This window comes from Podarcis gaigeae, assembly GCF_964106915.1.
Source record: "Podarcis gaigeae genome assembly, chromosome: 16".
Lineage (NCBI taxonomy): Eukaryota > Metazoa > Chordata > Lepidosauria > Squamata > Lacertidae > Podarcis > Podarcis gaigeae.
The window spans coordinates 23,595,537-23,615,749 of NC_139693.1; the positions used below are offsets into that span (position 1 = coordinate 23,595,537).

At 45.7% G+C, this 20,213-nt stretch overlaps 2 protein-coding genes across 5 annotated transcripts; both read left to right on the forward strand.

Moving 5' to 3' along the window:
• Positions 1-2,766: 2,766 nt before the first annotated feature.
• On the forward strand, positions 2,767-10,503 carry LOC310834249 (phospholipase A2-like). The gene is made up of 4 exons (XM_083717797.1): positions 2,767-3,277; positions 3,933-4,107; positions 8,517-8,644; positions 10,213-10,503. Exons 1-4 carry the CDS (start codon positions 3,244-3,246, stop codon positions 10,332-10,334), a joined length of 459 nt encoding a protein of 152 aa, XP_083573923.1. The 5' UTR covers positions 2,767-3,243; the 3' UTR covers positions 10,335-10,503.
• Positions 10,504-11,652: 1,149 nt separating this feature from the next.
• Positions 11,653-20,213, forward strand: LOC310834185 (uncharacterized protein). 4 transcript variants are annotated; one of them, XR_014559111.1, is made up of 7 exons: positions 11,653-11,826; positions 15,223-15,451; positions 16,715-16,826; positions 17,029-17,147; positions 17,257-17,304; positions 19,205-19,309; positions 19,996-20,213. XR_014559111.1 is itself a non-coding variant. In XM_083717665.1 (7 exons), the coding sequence occupies exons 2-7, from the start codon at positions 15,230-15,232 to the stop codon at positions 20,153-20,155; spliced, it is 795 nt and encodes a 264-aa protein (XP_083573791.1). In that variant the 5' UTR covers positions 11,653-11,826; positions 15,223-15,229; the 3' UTR covers positions 20,156-20,213. The 4 variants fall into 4 exon arrangements, 3 of the variants coding, with proteins under 3 accessions (XP_083573791.1, XP_083573792.1, XP_083573793.1); XM_083717665.1 differs by having other exon boundaries at positions 17,257-17,333; XM_083717666.1 differs by having other exon boundaries at positions 17,257-17,333; positions 19,208-19,309.

Sequence of the window (20,213 nt, forward strand, 5' to 3'; positions counted from 1 at the left end):
CTGTGTGTGTGGCAGTGTGTATTGATTGTCCATTGTGGAGTTGGAGTAAAATTTCCTCACCTCCAGACCCGTGAAATACCAAACTTGTAGATCAATGTCATGGAACTGTGGAGTTGGAAGGGACCACGAGGGTCATCTAGTCCAGCCCCCCGGCAATGCAGGAATCTTTTGCCCAACTTGGGGCTCAAACCCACAACCCTGAGATTAAGAGTCTCATTCTCTACCGACTGAGCTATCCCTTCAACAGCATCCCTATATATTAATCATTTTATATTGAATTTTACTGAATTTTTTCTGAGACAAATGACATAATATGTAGTATCAAACACAGCTTACAGTACGTAACAAAACCCGAGTGTGAACTTTGTCCCAGTACTACTTTGTTGATGCATGGGGGACCAGGGAGAGAACTGAAGCAACCCGAGGTCACAAAAACAGGTGGTCTGTTGAAACAGCAGTCTGGAAGACCAAAGGAAGTGATTTATTATTTTTTAGGTTGAAGACCAAAAATGTTTAGGTGTAGTATCTGTCCATAATGGACAATGAAGACCCGGGGCCAGGACTGCTTCCTGTTCTTGCAAAAGAAATTCAACAAACAGAAACCAAGTAACTGAGAACCTTGCTTTGAATTTAATCCCTCTTAACGCTGTCTGCTAGGGACGTGGGTGGCGCTGTGGGTTAAACCACAGAGCCTAGGACTTGCCGATCAGAAGAAGAAGAAGAAGAAGAGTTTGGATTTGATATCCCGCCTTTCACTCCCTTTAAGGAGTCTCAAAGCGGCTAACATTCTCCTTTCCCTTCCTCCCCCACAACAAACACTCTGTGAGGTGAGTGAGGCTGAGAGACTTCAGAGAAGTGTGACTGGCCCAAGGTCACCCAGCAGCTGCATGTGGAGGAGCGGAAACGGGAACCCGGTTCCCCAAATTACAAGACTACCGCTCTCAACCACTACACCACACTGGCTCTCAAGGTCGGCAGTTCGAATCCCCGCGACAGGGTGAGCTCCCATTGCTCTGTCCCTGCTCCTGCCAACCTAGCTGTTCTAAAACACGTCAAAGTGCAAGTAGATAAATAGGTACCGCTCCGGTGGGAAGGTAAACGGCATTTCCGTGCGCTGCTCTGGTTCGCCAGAAGTAGCTTAGTCATGCTGGCCACATGACCCGGAAGCTGTACAGCGAGATGAGCGCCGCAACACCAGAGTTGGCCATGACTGGACCTAATGGTCAGGGGTCCCTTTACCTTTAACGTTGTCTGTTATGTTCTGTGACTTTTTCTACCACCGCCAGCTGCCCTACCTTATTCCTTATTTATCATTTTTCTATCGTATTTCTACCCCACCTTTTTCTCCAAGGAGCTCATGTGATTCTCCCCTTCCTCCTTTAATCCCCACAACAACCCTGGAAGGAAGGTTTAGCTTGGAAGACAATGGCTGGCCCAAAGCCATGGCCACGTGTGGGGATTTGAACCCTGGTCTCCCAGGTCCAAGTCTGACCCTTTTAACCGCTGCACCGTGTGGGCTGTATACATTTCAGGGGGCCAAGAGGAAAGCGATGGATTGCCATGTGTGTTTGTGGCAGAGGTCTGTGCTAGGAGCAGTCGGTGTGGCCCCCAGAAGGTCACACAGGAGGAAACGTGGCCCTCAAGCTGGGAAAAGGTTCCCTGTCATGGGCATAACCGGGCCTTGTCCTTTGAGGCCTAGAAAGGCAGGAGTGTGGGGATCCAGCCACCTGCTCATTGTGTAATTTGCCTCTCAGCTGCCTGCTTTGTTTGCAAAGCTGTTGGCAATTCAGTGGAATGTAGCAGAGCCACAGCAAAGCCTGAAGCAAGGTTAGCGAACATAAGATCAGGTCTAGTCTAGCATCCTATTCTCAGCGTCCAATCAGATGCCCCAGTGGGGAGCCCAAAAGCAGGACCAGAGCACAGCAGCACTCTGCCTGCCTGTGATTCCTAACCCCTGTGTTGCAAAGAGAACGTCAGCAACGTCTAGGCAACACAATGACCATGTACATACGCAACAGACAATCTTTATAGAATTCCTTCAAATCACAACAAATACAAGGAGGATATAGAATTGCTTCATAAACCCATCTTATTTCGAATGAATGTATGTAAATGAAAATATCAAATGCTGTGGAACAGTGCTCATGTAATCATGTAGTCACTGCTGACTATATTACAAAGTCTGGTAATACTTGGTACCCCCAAATTAAGACCCATCACTCAAGGCCGCGTTACCTTGAGACACTGGCCTTCCCACAACTACGCAGGACCTTTGCAGAACTAAGATTCTAGCAGATGCCCTCGTCATATTTAGAGGGGAGATTTCGGGGAATTCCCCTTATGGATCGCAAATGTATATCTGGATGCAATCAGGTAGAGGACATTACAAACTATCTGCTGATTTGCCCCCTGTATACAACGGCCAGAGCAAAATTTATGTCGCCAATTCTTAACTGGCTTCCGGGTTGGTCCGCACAGGAAATGACAGTTGAACTCCTAGCAGATAAACATCTATATATTACACAGCAAGGAACCAAATTTGCACTGGCAGCCAAGAAGCTGCGTTCCAGCTATGTGAATGCAGTCCAGTCTTAAGTCTCAATGTTGTAAATTTCTTTTCATGTTGTAAACTGCTACAGGTTACGTGTCTGATCTTAGAGGAAAGTTCTCCTTTTATTCTCTCTTGTCCATTGTAAAAGCTTTTGGCTATATACAATAAAATTGACCACCTTCTTTGTGTGCAGAAGGCCTAAGATTCAGTCCCAGGTCCAATCCCCAGCAACTCTCAGGTTGAAAGGATCTCAAGTTTAGCAGTCCTTGGAAAACCAACTCCCAGGAGATGTAACCAACGGTATGAACAATTTTCTCTGCAGTTGTGGGTGGCCCCATATAGCAGGCATGGGGAACCTCCAGCCCATGGGGTAACTTAAGCCCAAAAGGAGTCTCATTTTGGTCTGCAGAGCTGTTACCCACCAGCACCCAACACAAAAGTTTAAAACAAGAACATTCTTCTGTGGGAAAGCTGATAGCTAAGCGGAATCCCAGAAAATAAGGTGGCTGGCTTTCAGGTGGCCTTGGTTTAATCACAGATCACCTGGGCAACACTTATATAAAGGTAAACACACACAAACCTCCAGGTATTTTATCTTGAATTTTGCTGGGGACCAAGGTAAAAGCGAAGGTATAAAGAGGCCGAACGCCCTACAGGAAAACCCTTCTTGCGAGGACTTAACAGCCGACAGGATGAACCTTGCTCAGTTCCTCATCTTGGCATCAAGTAAGTTGTGGCTCTTAAGGGATGAATGGGTGTTCCTACTGAAACGGGAAATGGATATGCTGTGTTTGGGGTGGGAGATAAATTCCTTTATTAACTGGGTTCCCCCTGAAGGATGCTTATTGGTTAACAATTCATGGTACCTTTGGCACACCACCTCCATTGCCTGATGTGCTCCCTGACCAGCACTGTAGTGTGGCTTCCCAGGCAAGTCGCCAGCACTGCAAGAGCGACCCGCTACCAGAGCCAAGCAGGGCTGCATTGCATCACCTGTCCAGCTGTGCAGAGGGGAATGCAGCCAGCTGATGGAGCCCTTGGCAGGCGAAACTCCCTGACACTCACAGAGAGGAGCACTGGGGCAGGTTGTGCTGGGGTCACCCCTTGCCCGCCTCCCCCATCCATGGGCCTGATCTGTTCCCACCGTTCAGGGAATGCGGCACGCCAAGAGAGGAGTGAGCGAGTGCTGGCTGGGTGGTCATTCAGCAAGGGGCCTTGGCACGGTCAAACTTGGAGACCGAAGGGCAGTCTGGCCTCAGGAATGCACCCTCGGGGGGGGGGGTTACTTTCCAGCTTGCGTTTAGCAGGCAGGATGATGCTTCAGCTCTCAGAAGCCTGGGAAATGCCAACCTAACCCTAACTGAACTCTTCTTGTGGGAAGTTTATGTCTCCCTTCTAGTAGGCTCGGACACGGCCTCCATCCCTAGGAACTTGTTGCAGTTCCATAACATGATCAAATGTACCATTCCCAGCAGTGACCCACTGAAGGATTATGCAGACTATGGTTGCTACTGTGGCTTGGGGGGCAGCGGGACACCGGTCGATGAGCTGGACAAGTAAGCAAATTTCTCATCTTTGCCCTCTGTCCCCCCTGTCCCCAACGTGTTCCAAGGCTTTGCACCTCCTAATTTTATTAGGGCATCTGCAGGTGGTCAGTATTTTGCAGGAGGGGTTTAAGAACATACCAGAACTTCAGTTTTCTACACTTAAAGTGGACTCTACTGCAACAGATCTTCCTTTAAAAATTTGCTCTCTTTGGGGCTTACCTTGCACTTAAATTGAGAGCTGCAACTACAGCAGAATGCTGCAGCATGGTTGCTGGCAGAAGAGAGGGCTTGTCAGCATATAAAACTCTGCTAAGTCAAATTCAAATTCAAAATCCTTTATTAGGCATAGCACACCACACATAAATAACATAATACAATATAATATAAAATAATAATACAACGCAACATCATCACCTACCATTAACAACCACTAAGTCTCCTTATCATGGCCCATTCTTTCTTCATGGACAGCTCTTAAAAATTCGGCCGCTATTAAAGTAATTTGATCATCGCTGTCCGCCAGCATGTCCTGAACAGTTGGTTGAGTAAAAGTCTGTTTATTGAATTTTAGGACCTCATACAATTGTATTCTGGCATAACTGCCAGAATCACAGGAGAAGAATATATATTCTAGAGTATCTAGTTCCTTTTTACTGCATTTGCAGAGACGCTCTGATTCTGGGATAGCTAAATATCTTCCTCTCACTACCGCCGAGGGAAACATGTTAAATCTGGCCAACATAAACAGCCTACACGATTCATGTTTCTTCAGATTTGTCATGTATCCCTTTTGGAAATCTCTACACAAAGGGAGATTTAAGTGGATAGGAGAGCAGGTGCTATGCTTTGCAACCTCAAGCATGGCGAGAACACTTTTTTCTGTGAGAGTCTTCCTAATAATTTCCCATGTATCTTTGGGATCAGAGATTAACTCTGCTAAGTGATGTATACTGGTTGCTCATTTTCTACCAGGCCAAGTTCAAGATCTTACTCTTGTGGGAAATGCGGCCTCATATAACTAGCATGTTTAGTTCGGGTTAATGCATTAAGGGGTTAAGACCACAGAATAAGCTGTTGTTGCTAGACTTGACCACCCTCTCACCTCCGGTAGGCAGTTAGGAAAGTTTTTTTCTTTGCCTTCTTTCTGTTGATTGTTCACTTCTACTATGTGAAGCCGATCAGAGAGGATGTCTGAGCTTGACTGCTCCCAGCTCAGAAAGTGTGTTCAGAAACATTTGCCATATTTTGTAAACTTAGCCTTTTTACCTGCATTTTTCTGGCTGCTGCATGGAAAAGCACATGAATTTGACCTTTGAAGTGTGTAAGTAAACTATTCTTTTAAACTTATCAAATAGTGTGGTCTCTGTTGTTCTAAAGGGATAGAAAGGGCAAGCGCTGTACACAAGTGACTTAAAAATTGGATATTTAAAAGGTCTAACAGCGTATATTCCCGCTCTTCACTTTGCTGTGTGTTTTTGTGTTTTAAAACCTCTGCTGTGGCTCTCTCTTATTGGAGGGTATTCTGCCCCACTTGGATCTAGGGATCTATCTACATACAGCAACAACTATTAGTATATAAAGCCCTTAACCTCTTGGAACCAGTTTACCTGCGAGATCACCTTACCCTGATAACGGTATGTGCCCACTTGACTGCTTCGATCTGTGGAAGTGGCACTGTTAGAGATGCCACATTGAGGCATCTAATCATAAGCCTGCATTTTTTATCAAAGCTTATATATTTTGATCAGGGCCTGTATCTTAAAGAGCTTAAAGATTTTCAAATGTTTATGCCAGGCAGAAGACCAGCTGCCTAAAGAACCTTGGCAAGATGTTTTTCCTCCTAGACAAGGGGGGGCCCTGATTTATAGCAGAAAACAATTCTCAAAGTCGTAAAAAGGGAATTACAGGCTGAGTCCGAGGACACTGACCTTGCATGTTACAGAATATAAAAAAGGCTGAGAAAACATAAATTAAGAGTTGATAAATAGTAAAATGAAACCATGTGCCTCCCATTAAACTTGAGCCATATTTTCCTAAGGTTGAAAGGTCAAGAGCAGTGAAAAAGGCAACTGGCTTGGCTGGAGAAGATAGGTTTCTTCCTATCTTATTTTGAGGCTGGAAACTGTTCCTTCCTTTTTTACTTTGAGAAGGTTTATTATTCTAAAAGGTTATTTATGATAATGTATTAAATATATTGGCTTAAATGTAATTATGCAAAGGATTTAAGAAATGCTAGATTCTTATTTCATATAGTTGTAAGAGTTGTAACTATCCTGAAATTAAGTCAGCCACCAGCCCAGCCCCCCTGCCATCATTAGAGCACACATATGGTTATCAGGCCTTTGTTTAAAGACCTCCAAATGAAGGAGATCTTTCAATGTTGATGTGAACTCAAGATCCTTGACATCTGTTTAAGATAAAAGTTTAAGATAAAAATTTAAGATTAACCATCTATTTTGGAAGGCAATAGGGCAAGGAGGGCAAGAGGTGAGCTGGTAATTAAGATTCCTTGTTGAGACACATGTAAGATATATTACTACTTATTTGTCATTTATAGATAGAAGAATATATAGCTTTTTGTTTCCTATAAAAGGACAAAAGGAAATGGGTGTATCTTTTGTGATTGGTTCTAGCAAACAGCCAATAGGAATTTCAACCAGGCTGATTGGACAGAGGCAGCCACAGGAGGAGCAAGGGGGCTGGATTAAGGAAATATAAGTGCTGGCCAGAATGGCAGGAGGCCAGGCCAGAGCTTGGTAACCATATACCACTGTGCCTCTCATTTATTTGTCTGACAAATAAATTACTATTTTAATTTCTCTATTGCTGCGTTGAATATTTCATTCCAGCTAAGCGTTAACCACAAGCAGGGTGCTACAACATAATACCTGTTCTGCAGTTGTATTAACTTAATATTTTAGTGTGGCATAGAATGTTGACATGTGTTTCAATATGGCCTTTTACCTTATCCTTGATTTTAACTGGTTTTGAGTATTTGCTTTTAACTATACTTACTGATCGTTGCATTGTTTTCTTCTGGTTAAAGTGGATTGGTGTGCTTTAAATGTGTGCTGTGATGTTGTCTAGAGCAGTGTTTCCCAACCGGTGTTCCGCGGCACACTAGTGTGCCGCGAGACGTTGCCTCGTGTGCCGCTTGGGAAACACTGCTCTAAGCGAGAGGGGACTCTGCTCAGGCTGCATCCGCCGTGCGCGAGGGAGGCGCTTCCTCTCGTGAGGGAGGCGAGAAGAAGGGAGGCGGGGCCGAGCAGGCGGATTGGCCCGGCGGCGGCCGTGACGTCACCCTGCGCGCAGCGGCAGATTCGAAACTCCTCAGGCGCAGGCGCGGCTGGAGCAGGAAGGCCGCTCTGCTTGAAAGGAAAGAGAGGGAGCCGCCGCCGGCGGGATGAAGAACACCGTTCCGCGGAGCACCGTGAAGAAGCTGCTGAGCAAGCACAAGCCGCACTTGCCTCAGGGTCTTACTGCCCACCCGCCTCTGTTTCCTTGCTGTGCTTGCTCAAACGGAACAAAGAGCAGGGAAAGCCCCTCCCCTCCAGGCAAGCAGGCAGGAGGGGGAGAGAGAGAGAGAGCGTGCGAGCTGGCTGGCTTGGGTGAGTAGGTGAGGGAAAACTTTTGCCTTCCTTTCCTCCCTCCCCGTTATACCCCTCTCCTGCATTCTTAGCCAGCTGCTTCTCTGCACACCCCTCTCGTGCTCCTTGTCCGTTCTTTGTTTTTCCTTCCCTCCCCACTTAAAATGTGGTTTAAAAGCATGGATCCACATGGATCCTCAGGATCTTTGCATTGGGTCACCCCAAATTCACCAACAGATCACATAGCATGTCCATGGCTACAGCCTGCCCCCCCAAAATCACACACCCACTGTTGCCTGGGGCTGCAATGGTGCAAAAACGTGGTTACAAAACATGGATCCACAGGGCTTCTCAGGATTTTTGCATTGGGTCACCCCAAATTCACCATCAGATCACATGTCTGTGGCCACAGCATGAAGCACAAAAATGATACATCATTAATATTCACTGCCCACGGCGGCAGCCAATCGGCTGCCGCAAAGGGCGGGCCCTCACAGGTTCACTGAATAAAGTATTTTATAATTTTTCATATTTCTGTTTACTTACTATTTCATAATAAAGTAATTATAAAATACTTTATTTGTGTTTATTTGATTCCTATTAAAGAGAGTTACTTTATATATAGTCAATATAGGCACAGAGTTAATTTTTTAAACATTTTCTAATGGTGGTGTGCCTCGAGATTTTTTTCATGAAACAAGTGTGCCTTTGCCCAAAAAAGGTTGGGAAACACTGGTCTAGAGAAATCAACGTTCCTTCACTAAACAAGGCAGCTCCTAAGTGTCTCCCAAGCTCGTTGAATCAACTCCAATGTTTCTAATTTTTGAATAGGTGCTGCCAGATCCACGACAACTGCTATGGAGAGGCCAAGAAGCATTCCGAGTGCAAATTCCTCATAGACAACCCTTACACCAAGACCTACGCCTACAGCTGTTCGGGCAGTGATGTCACCTGCAGCGGTAAATTCAGCCTCCACCCTGCTTTGGCTATGTCAGAGGGCCTAGTTCAGTTTCCAAATTAAATCCCCACTGTCTTAAATCAGGGATGGACACAGTTCCTGGCCATCTCGATAATGCTGGACTCCCAGCATCTCCCCCCCCCTCCCAGCCAGTGTGGCCAATGGTCAGCAGGTGTTGGGTTGACATCTGTATGGTTACAGGGCTTTATTTTTCAGCCAGAACTTCTGGCGTCTCCCCGGTGGGCGCCTTAGCCATTATAAGAGGACAAGGGAGGCGTTCATAGTGAGTACCTCTTTTTCTAGAAAAATAGCACTGGTTGCAAGTACTCCATCCCAGAGTTAAAGAGGTGGCTTTCAGAGAATATTGGACAAATTTGGGGAGGCGAAAGCTATCAATGGCTACTAGCCAAAGTGACTATGTTCTGCCTCCATGGTCAGAGGTAGCAATGCTTCTGAATGCTAATTGCTAGAAGCCACAGGAGGGAGAGGACTTGTGCTTGGATCCTGCCACAAGCATCTGAGTGGCCATTGTGAGAACTGGATGCTGGACTATTTGGGCCTTTGGCCTGGTCAAGCAGGGCTCTTGTTAATAATGATGATGATGATGATGGTGATAATGATAATGACAATAATAATAATAATAATAATAATAATAATAATAATAATAATATTATAATTTATTTCTTATATCCTGCCCATCTGACTGGATTTCCTCAGCCGTTCTGGGCAGTTGCCGACAAAATATAGCATCAAACATTAAAAGCTTCCTGGAACAGAGCTGCTTCCAGATGTCTACAAAAAAAATTCTATTGTTGCTTAACTCTTAACATCTGCCAGCAGGGCATTTCACAGGTGGGTGCGACTACTGAGAAGGCCCTCTGCCTGGTTCCCTGTAACTTCACTTCTCGCAGTGAGGGAACCACCAGAAGGCCCTCAGCGCTGGACCTCAGTGTCCGGGCTGAACGGTGGCGGTGCAGACACTCCTTCAGTTTAGGGCTTTAAAGGTCAGCACTAACACTTTGAATTGTGCTCGGAAACATACTGGAAGCCAGTGTAAGTCTTTCAGGACTGTTGTTATATGGTCTTGGCGGCCACTCCTGGTCACCAGTCTAGCTGCTGCATTCTGGATTAACTGTAGTTTCCGAGTCACCTTCAAAGGTAGCCCCGCGTTTATGTTCTTATCTTCAGTAGTGGAGCTTGTGCGAGATCTCAGTCAAGGAGAGCAAAGCAGATGCTCTATAACAGAGCTACAAACCTTCCCGTAAAAACAAATTAGGATTCTAGAATTTAGGGTTCTTTAAAAAAAGAAAGAAACTGAATTAAATAGGAAGCTGCCTAATACTGAGTGAGACCACTGGTCCATGTAGTCCAGTGTTGTCTGCACTGACTGGCAGTGGCTCTCTGGGATGTCAGGCAGCATTTTAGGTAGGGCGTCTCTTGCACCCCTACCTGGAGATGCCAGGGATTGAACCTGGGACCTTCAGCATGCAAGGCAAGTGCCCTTCCACTCGGCTAAGGCCCTTCTCCCAAGAAGTCACCCAGTTCGTTCTTGCCCTTTTCCTGCTTCAGATGACAACGATGAATGTGCGGCGTTCGTCTGCGAGTGCGACCGTAGTGCGGCCATCTGCTTTGCAGGGGCTCCATACCAAGAGGAATATAAACAGCTGGACACGAGTAAACACTGCAAGTGATGTTTGTGCTACAAACCATGCAAGGCCCTCGCTGCCGCTTCTCATGCATGCTGATCCTTTGGCGGACAACTGGAGAGATTGAGGCAAGGTCCATCAAGCCGTTGTGTGTTTTCTACAGCAAAGGGATTGCTTCCTGAGTCATGAATAAAATAAAAGCTGGCATCTAAAACTGTGTTTTATCTCCCCACCCCCACCCTGTATTTGCAAATCTTCAGCTTGACACAGATGTCATGGTTTCCACACACTCTGCCTGGTATCCTTGGAAAGTGGCCACTTTATATCCTGGCAAATTGTGGACAGTCAGCAATTCATCAGATGGGGAAGAAATTTGATTCATTTCCCCAACATATATAACGGTGAAACGATATGGGAGCCGAACTCAGATGTCCTTTGGAAATTTGCCCTTCTCCCAATTTTGCAGCGCAGTTCACCATCCCAGTAATTTGCAAAAATAAAATAAAAATGCAAGCATAAAAATGATAACCACATCAATAAGGCATTATAGTCGTACCTTGGTTTTCGAACAGCTTACTTCCGGAACATTTTGGCTGCTGAACACCACAAATCCGGAAGTGACCGTTCCGGTTTACGGACTATTTTTGGAAGCCGAACGTCCAATGGGGCTTCCGCGGCTTCCAGTTGGTTGCAGTAGCCAATCGGAAGCTGCGCCTTGGTTTCCAAACGTTTTGGAAGTCGAATGGACTTCCAGAATAAATCCCGTTCGACTTCCAAGGTACAGTTGTATATTGTGGGGAATGGCTTTGCCAAAAAATGTATATTGGGCAAAAATAGCATTAAAAATTAGAATATTAGGAGAAATTCCCTGTAAAATGCTGGTGAATTTTCATGAGGACTTTAAAAGCAATGCTAAGTTGGCAGAGCATTCGCCTTGCATGTAGAAGGCCCTCCAGGCAGGACTAGGAGAGACACCTCTCTAAAACCCTGGAGAGTTGCTACCAGTCAGTGTAAAGACTGCTGACCTAGATGGACCCAATGGTCTGGTTCAGTAGAAGGTAGTTGCCTTATAATATTTGTGAACCCCAGGAAGCTGGTCGTTGTGAGAACAGGATACCGAACTAGATGGGTCAAAGTGCAACAGTGCTCTCCCGGCTTGTTATTCCAACAACTGGTACTCAAAAGCCTTTACGGTGGAGGTAGAACATAACCATCAAGGCTAGCAGCCATTGATAGCTGGTGCTGGGAATGATGATTGGCTGCTTTTGATCTGTGATGCCACAATTGCACAGCTGGAGGCAACAATTGGGACATGTAAGGGATTGGCTCATCTGCCTCTGATGTCATAATTCCTCCTGAGGCTGGGAGCTATAGGGCATCAGAGCAGAATGGGTTGGCTTGCAAAGCTGCTCTCTACCAGCCACCTCAGAGTCAAAACTGCACCTCCTTTCCTGGCTAGCTGGCCCCAAGCATCAGCTACTTGGCTACTGCAGTTCTATAAAAGCCTTTGGGAATAAGTAACACCTGCCAAATAGAGGTACCACTTTAGTTAGTCGTTTGCCTTTGCGGGAGTCACTGCATCCGCTGTAAGGTTTTGTCTGTTATCTGCACACACTTCGTGGGGAGTAACTCCCATTGAACACAGAGGGAGTTATGACTGAGTCTTTGCCTCTTAAGAATATAAGAAGAGCCTGCTGGATTGGACTAATGACCCACCTAATGTCTAACCAGTTGTTAGGAGGAGCCTCAGACAATGAGAGGCATGGGCAACTAATTCTGGTTTTCCCCCTCACCTCCCTCCCTGCTGGGTTCTCCAAGGAGCAACACCAGGGGTCAGCAAACTTTTCCAGCTGTGGGCTGGTCCACCGTCCCTCAGACTATGTGGTGGGCCAGACAATATTTTTTTTTGGGGGGGGGGGGGGAATGAACGAATTCCTATGCCCCACAAGTAACCCAGAGATGCATTTTAAATAAAAGCACACATTCTACTCTTGTAAAAAAACCAGACAGGCCCCACAAATAACCCAGAGATGCATTTTAAATAAAAGGACACATTCTACTCATGTAAAAACACACTGATTCCCAGACCGTCGGCTGGTAGGATTTAGAAGGCAACTGGGCCGCATCCAGCCCCCGGGCCTTAGGTTGCCTACCCCTAAGCAACACTAACGCCACCTTCACGCCATGCATTTAAAACAGTGTGATGACAATTTAAACAGTCATGGCTTCCCCCCAAAGAATTCTAGGAGCTGTAGTTTGCTAATGGTACTAAGAGTTGTTAGAAGTCCCCTATTCCCTTCACAGAGCTACCATTCTGTGGTTAGCAACTAATCCCTCTTCACAGGGAACTCTGTGAATTGTAGCTCTGGTAGGGGAGTAGGGTGTTCTCCTAATAACTCTCAGCACCCTTAACAAACTACAGCTCCCACAATTTTTTTTTTTTTTGGGGGGGGGACAGTTTTGCTTATTTAAAATGGCATTGTAATGTTTTAAATGCATGGTCTAAATGTGACCAGAGTTCTCTGCTATTGCTAAGCAAACTTTTGCTAACAAGAAACTCCTCAACGTTTCTTACATAAGTTCTGTTGCATATTTTCAGCAGTATATAACAGACAGTAATACTAGCCTCAGTCCAATAGTTATAAAGCATTTTGCAATGACACCCATTTTCCTGAACTCGGCTGACTGAAATTTCTTACTTACCCTGCAACTCCACTGCATGTTATATAGAAAGAGCTTATTTCTTGCTATCCTTTCCAGCATGGCAGATTTGCAGTCGTATATTCTGCTCAATAACTAGGGACTTAGATAACATCGTAATATAATTTCCAGAGCATTTCCCCCATATTTTTTGCTGGTGCTAACATTTTAAAACTAACTCTTCCATTTTCCGTTCCGGTCTTTCTTATCAATCTGTACATTCGCCGTTTCACATTCGTTCTGATTGAGGTTGCAATCAAAAACCTGAAATGGGAAAAACTGGACCCCATGACAAATACGTGATTGCATTTAATGTGCCTAGACAGCTGTGAAAGGCCCCGTTCCAGTTTGCAACTGCTGCACACAGGGAGGGCCTTTTAATTCTTCCACATAGGCCATAGTCATGATGAACCCCCCCACCCCACCCCCCGCAAAACCTGAAAGCATAAGAATCCAAGAAGAGACTGATTACTGGACCAGCCCAATGGCCCATTTTGCCCAGCATGCCCCAATGTGAAATCCACAAGCAGGACCTACGCACAACAGCATTCTCCCCTCCAGTGGTTTCCAGGAACTGGCATTCAGAATCATACTGCCTCAATGGAGAGAGACAGAGCCCCCTCCTCCCAGAAAACCCCCCAAAAAGCTCCACTCCACCTGCCCCTCCACTGCTGTTATTTTTCTTTCAGATACAGTTGTCGTGGAATTCTACTCAGTATTCATCCAGAGCAGATTCCAATGTATAGTTAGCAGAGTAACAACTTAAACATGTTGCAGGATTCCCCAAAAATAGACCAGAGGCAATTGTATTTCATCCAGCAGAGCTTTACTGCTGCTGAAGGCAAATGAGAATAATAGTCACAAATCCAATGCGTTCAGGACTGGCACTGTCCATAAGAAATCCAGTTGCGGCAGACTTAAACTTACAAGAACTTATAATAAGTCTAAACCTTAACACTAACCATACAGAACACCACACTAGAAGGAAAAGAGAGAAAGTTAAGAGCCAGGGTCCTTCTGGCCTATTATTATAGTCAGCATGATCTTCACAGAAAGAGATAACAATCAGTTTAAACCAGCTGTACTCAGCTTCTCTGAAGGAATAACCTAGGCTTCCTCAACCTCAGCCCTCCAAAGGTTTTTGGCCTACAACTCCCATGATCTCTAGCTAGCAGGACCAGTGGTCAGGGATGATGGGAATTGTAGTCTCAAAACATCTGGAGGGCCGAGGTTGAGGAAGCCTGGAATAACCCAAACATCATGAACCTTCCGCTTGCCTCTTTCACACAGAGAAGCTTCCAGAACCCTCTTGAATTAATTAGAATAGGAAAGATCTCTACACATCAGACCCATACTTTCTGTACTAAGAAATGCAAACTGACAATGGTAGCCTGTGGGACACAGCTCACCGCTTAGAAATATACTTTGCCCCTTTTGCGACCCCTGCACACCCCACAAAATTCATTTCTGGTGCTGCCACTGACTGTCTCCAACCATAGAGGCAGAACAAAGCCATGGGTTGCCTTCCCCTCCATGAATTTTTGTCTAATCCCCCTTTAAAGCAATACAAGTTGGTGACCGTCTCCACATCTCCAAGAATGCACACAAATAGGTATATATGTAAACAGCCTTGAGACTGGGAAATGATATATAATGAATTGAAAAAGATGTTTAAAATAATGTATGTTAGAAAAACACACAACCCAGAAGCTTTCTTTTTTGGGGATTATAGGAACAGAACTACCGAAACTGTATAGAATGTTATTTGCCCAAAAATGGAAAGAAGAAGAAGTCCCAGAGAAAGAAGAATGGATACAAAAACTTAGGGAATATGCGGAAATGGCAAAACTTACCTGAAAAATAAGAAATCGAGATAAACTTTTTATAAAAGAATAGAAATGGTTTATTGACTATTTGCAAATAAAATGTAAACAGATCAGAACGTTGGCAGGATTATTGTAATAAGCTGCAGTTACATAAGAATATATATTTAAAGTACATGAGTAAATGAAGTTAATGTGGAATATGCAGAAAAATATAAAAAAACAAAATGGAACTGCAGAAAGAGGGGGAAGGAACTCGCGTTTTGAAACGTTAAAATGATTGTAAAATTATGGAAATGTATAAAACTGAAAATCATAAAAAAGAGACTGTGGAAGGCAATTACTAAAATAATAAATTACTAAATTACTAAAATAATTAAAATCAAGAACTTCTTTATCTTCTTGTCCAGGGATAAGATGGAGACCTTGGGTGAATTTGACAACGAATCCCCGCTCTACGTCTCTTTCTGCAAGCGGATTTCCCCAGAGGACTTTGAGAAGCAATCTTTGACATACACCCAGAAATCCCTGCAGGACCTTTATGCCAAAATGGAGCAGAACCCAGGAATCTGCGAGTCGATTGTGCGCAAGAGGAAGCAGCTGGAGAGTGAGGAGGCGGGTATGGCGTCCTACTTGAAGGTAAAGCTCGGAGCACCTTGAGGTGTCTGGAAAAGAGGGTCAAAAGAGGGAAAAAAGAGGCAAGCCTCAAAATGGAAGTTTTCTGCATTTTGAGGCTTCCCTCTTTTGTGCCTCGTTTGTATTTAGAGCTTCTCTTTCTCTCTTCATAGTAAACTGGCTGCTTCCAGACATGGATGATTCAGCACAGTGGAGGCTAAACCCCAGTTCAGGGTCCTGAGATGTCTCACCCAGGCCCAACACATTGTGCCAGTTGAGTGTTTAACAGCAGCATTTTGCATCAAATGAAGTCTCTCTCAGAGTGCCACCCCATCCCAATAATCCACATGAGTGGGTTGCTAATATAGAGAGTGGTACCTCGGGTTACATACGCTTCAGGTTACATACGCTTCAGGTTACAGACTCCGCTAACCCAGAAATAGTACCTCTGGTTAAGACCTTTGATTCAGGATGAGAACAAAAATCACGTGGCGGTGGCGCGCCAGCAGCGGAAGGCCCCATTAGCTAAAGTGGTGCTTTAGGTTAAGAACAGTTTCAGGTTAAGAACAGACCTCCGGAATGAATTAAGTATGTAACCAGAGGTACCACTGTACAACAAAAATTGAGTGTATTCCATTCTTAGCCCTGCATCTAATCCTCACACTAACCCACCAGGCTGGGCAACCCCACCTGACAGCAGGTGATTGACAGGGGGGTTTGTCCCACCCACCTGTCCTGGTTGGCCTGCGGAGGGGGCAGTATCCTAGTACGTTTCCAAGCACAATTCAAATTCAAACGGCCTCGGTCCTGTATGCCTGAAGGAGCGTCTCCACCCCCATTGTTCAGCCCAGACACTGAGATCCAGCTCCAAGGGCCTTCTGGCGGTTCCCTCATTGCGAGAAGTGAGGTTACAGGGAACCATACAGAGGGCCTTCTCGGTAGTAGCGCCCACCCTGTGGAACGCCCTCCCACCAGATGTCAAGGAAATAAGCAGCTATCTTATCTTTAAAAGACATCTGAAGGCAGCCCTGTTTAGGGAAGTTTTTAATATTTACTGCTGTATTGTTTTTAACACTCGATTGGGAGCCGCCCAGAGTGGCTGGGGAAACTCAGCCAGATGGGCATGGTATAAATAAATTATTATTATTATTATTATTATTATTATTATTATTATTATTATTACTACTACTACTACTATTATAGTAGTGGTGACAAGTCAGGATAAGTTTCTCCAGCCCTGCCATGGTGCCAAGCCTATCTTCCACCCAGCCAACCCTTCTCTTCCAGGCCAAGATCTCTTCACTATTCAAACACAGCAACTCAATGGAAATGGAGGAGATCCAAGAAGAGGTGGAACAGCTGAAACGGGAGATGCAGAAGGCCAGCAACTATGCTTTTGGTTGGTCCTGCCTTCCTCTAGGTAGAAGGGCTGGGAAGGGGCTACTTCTGGACTTTGCTCCAGCCAGGAGAGGCTGTGGACATGCCATGCCTCTGAAGATGTGGTTCCTTTCTTCCCAAGGAATCCCGGTTTCTGGAGCTTACCCGTCGCAGGACAACAACTCCCAGCACCTGTAACAAACTACATTTTTACTCCTTTTCAGCGGCCAAGAGGGCATCACAGTTGGAGAGACGGGCAAGGAAGATCATGCCAGGCCAAGCCAGGCTTCCGGAGCAGGTTGTTGCAGCCATGCCCAAAGTCTTTGGTCCTTACCCAAAGCAGGTTTGTGCCAAGATGCTTTGCCCGCCCTCATCCCCAGTAGGAAATCAATCAGCTATCCATTTTGGTGGACTGGGCAATAACAGGCCTTCCCTCTCCACCCCCCAAACAGGCAGAGAGATCGACAGGTTCTCTGAACGTGGACTTGAAGCAGCCCCAGGTTGGCATATCACCAGTCAATCAAAAGAGGTGGGAGCTGATTGAAGGGCAAGGTGGGCGGGGAGGGGGGGGTCTCAAAGTGGCACGACCCTCCCACAATGCATGGATGGGATAGAGAATGCTAAGAAGGTAGTCAAGTCGTGTTCCTCAAAATTAGGTCTCCAGCTGTTTTTGAACTACAATTCCCATCATCTCTGATGACTGGTCCTGCTAGCTAGGGAGTTGTAGTCCAGATGATGGGAGTTGTAGTCCAAAAAGACCCAAATTTGGGAGACATTGTAGTAAAGTGGGTTTTGGGGTGTGTGTTTTTTACAGAAACTTTGACAGGCCTCATTCGGTAAAACAATACCATGAAGCATTCGTGGAGGCAGAGCATGGCCATTGTGGCTAGTAGCCTCCTCCAGCCCTCTTTGAAAATCATCCAGGTTGGTGGCCATCACCAACTTTTTTTTAATGTTGTGAACCGCCCTGTGATCTTCAGACGAAGATCTACAACTAAGCAACAAGTGCAAATGAGACTGGCCTTCAACCGGCGCTTGGAGGCACTGGTGGGCTGGTGGGGAGTGGTAGTGTAGAAAGCGGGGAGCCCAACAGTAGGTGGTGCCAGAGCCGATGAAAGGCAGAGCCAACTAGTTTGAGTTTTGTCCCCATCCTCGTCCCTGCTGAGTTATATGAGGTCAACAGTGAAACTGAGGAGGAGGAGGAAGCTGAATGGACACTCCCAACCCCTCCCCTGGTAGTTAAGTAGGAAGGCAGGCAGGTGGGGGTTGGAAGAGAGCAGATTGAGGTTGGTGGGGCAGCACCCTATTCACCCTACAAGTGGACAATGGAAGTATGAGAGGTAGTAAATGTGAGGTACAATGGTACCTCGGGTTAAGTACTTAATTCATTCTGGAGGTCCGTTCTTAACCTGAAACTGTTCTTAACCTGAAGCACCATTTTAGCTAATGGGGCCTCCTGCTGCCGCCACGCCGCTGAAGCAAAATTTCTGTTCTCATCCTGAAGCAAAGTTCTTAACCCGAGGTACTATTTCTGGGTTAGCAGAGTCTATAACCTGAAGCGTATGTAGCCTGAAGCGTATGTAACCCAAGGTACCACTGTAATCTTAATCCAGTCAAGGGAGTAATGCAGGACTTTATTAATTGAAAAAAAATGGAATTTATTTATTATGTTCTAGCTGCTATGGGCCCATGTTCCTTGGGAATTCAAAGAAACAAACAAACAAAAAATCTGTGCAGTTTTGATATCGGTAGTTAAAATCAGTGTAGTATTGAAAGGTTCAGTTCACCATCTTGATTCAAAACAGTGTCCAAATGGATTCAAACAAGGATGAAAACCTGCTCCTTGATTTTAGGAATTACTATGCAAAATTTGGTTATGGTATCTTAAGATGCATAGCAAGCAAACAACTTCCCCAGTGTAGCAAAATGCAAGAAAAGTATCCAGCTGTATACACTGAGAGATCAAATGTTTTTATTCAGACAGGCCTTTTGCCCCTAAAAGGGGCTTGATCTGGCTGTTGTAAGTACGGTGAAGTTTGTTCAACCCCTACGATTTTTACCTGCGTATGGCTCTGTATACACCATGCACAACACCCACTAGAACTGTGGGAACCATAGCTGTCAACTTTTCCCTTTACGTGCAAGGAATCCTATTCGGAATAAGGGAATTTCCCTTAAAAAAGGGGAAACGTTGACAGCTATGGTGGGAACTGTAGTTTGTTTAGGAAACATTGGGTTATTGTTTTATAATGGGGAAAAGACATTTCCCAGGATACTTTGGGGGTAATTAATATGTTTTAAATGTGCTTGTGTGGGTGATGGTTAGCCACCTTGAGCACCATTTGGTGGGAAAGGTGAGACATAACACAATGGCAAACCATTTCCTTTCTTCGTTTTTAGTAGTACAGTCGACCTGCATCCTGTTATGCTGAGCCCCGGCGGCTGCCGTTCCTCATTCCTGGGTAGCAACACCTTCAGCAGGGCGAAACCCTCCACTTTTCCGAGGTAGAGTTTCTCTTTCGAGGTTGTCCACACATTCATGGTCCTCACTCTGCCTGTGCAAGGAGGTGTTTTGTTTTGACAATGGGCACAAAGAGCTGGCCTGTGTGGTGTCTCTGAGGCGCTTCTCCTAGAAAAATCCCATGGCGGTTTCGGGAGTCGAACAGACTCCTGGAACAGATTAAGTTCGAGAACCAAGGTACCACTGTCCTGCCCTATACGCACAGGTCTCAGGGCGGTTACAGCATAAAATCACAATATAAAAACACAAAATACCGTATCAAAACACAAAACTGGGGATTAGAAGAATCCCAATGCCCCCTCACAATGCTACAATTTCCAGAGTAGTCCAACTAGCAATCCCTCTGCCCAGGGAACTCTGGGAATGGTATCTCCGTGAAGTGGATAAGTGTCAGGAGTTCAGCCTACACTCGAGTAGGACCCTGGTAGAGACACATGCCTGACTGGCATGTTCTCTCCCTCCTGGTCTTTTGTTCGGGAGCTTCAAAAGCTTTCTTCAGCCCGAACATCACAGCGACCGATGCCAACTGCCACCAGCACACTTAGGGATCCGCAGAGTCTTCGCAGCTTGACTGTGTGGTTTGAGTGGGGTCTACGATGGCAGTGCAGACGCGCCGCCGTCATGAGATATTAGGGATTCCTCACGGGGGAGGTTTCTCTTTCTCTTCCAGGACTGTTGACAACGGTCCGGCTGATTCTATCCAAAGCGCCAGCCCAGCCAGCACATCCTCAGTTCTGAACGCACCTTTGCTGGCCCAGCCGAGAGTCAGAAAAGAAGACACACAGGATAATGAAAACCCGGGCCCCAGTTCCCACCCTACGGGGGCCTAGATGTCTCTTGGTGTAGCGGAAGATGCTAAGCAAATGAAAGTTCAGTGCATGATCCTTA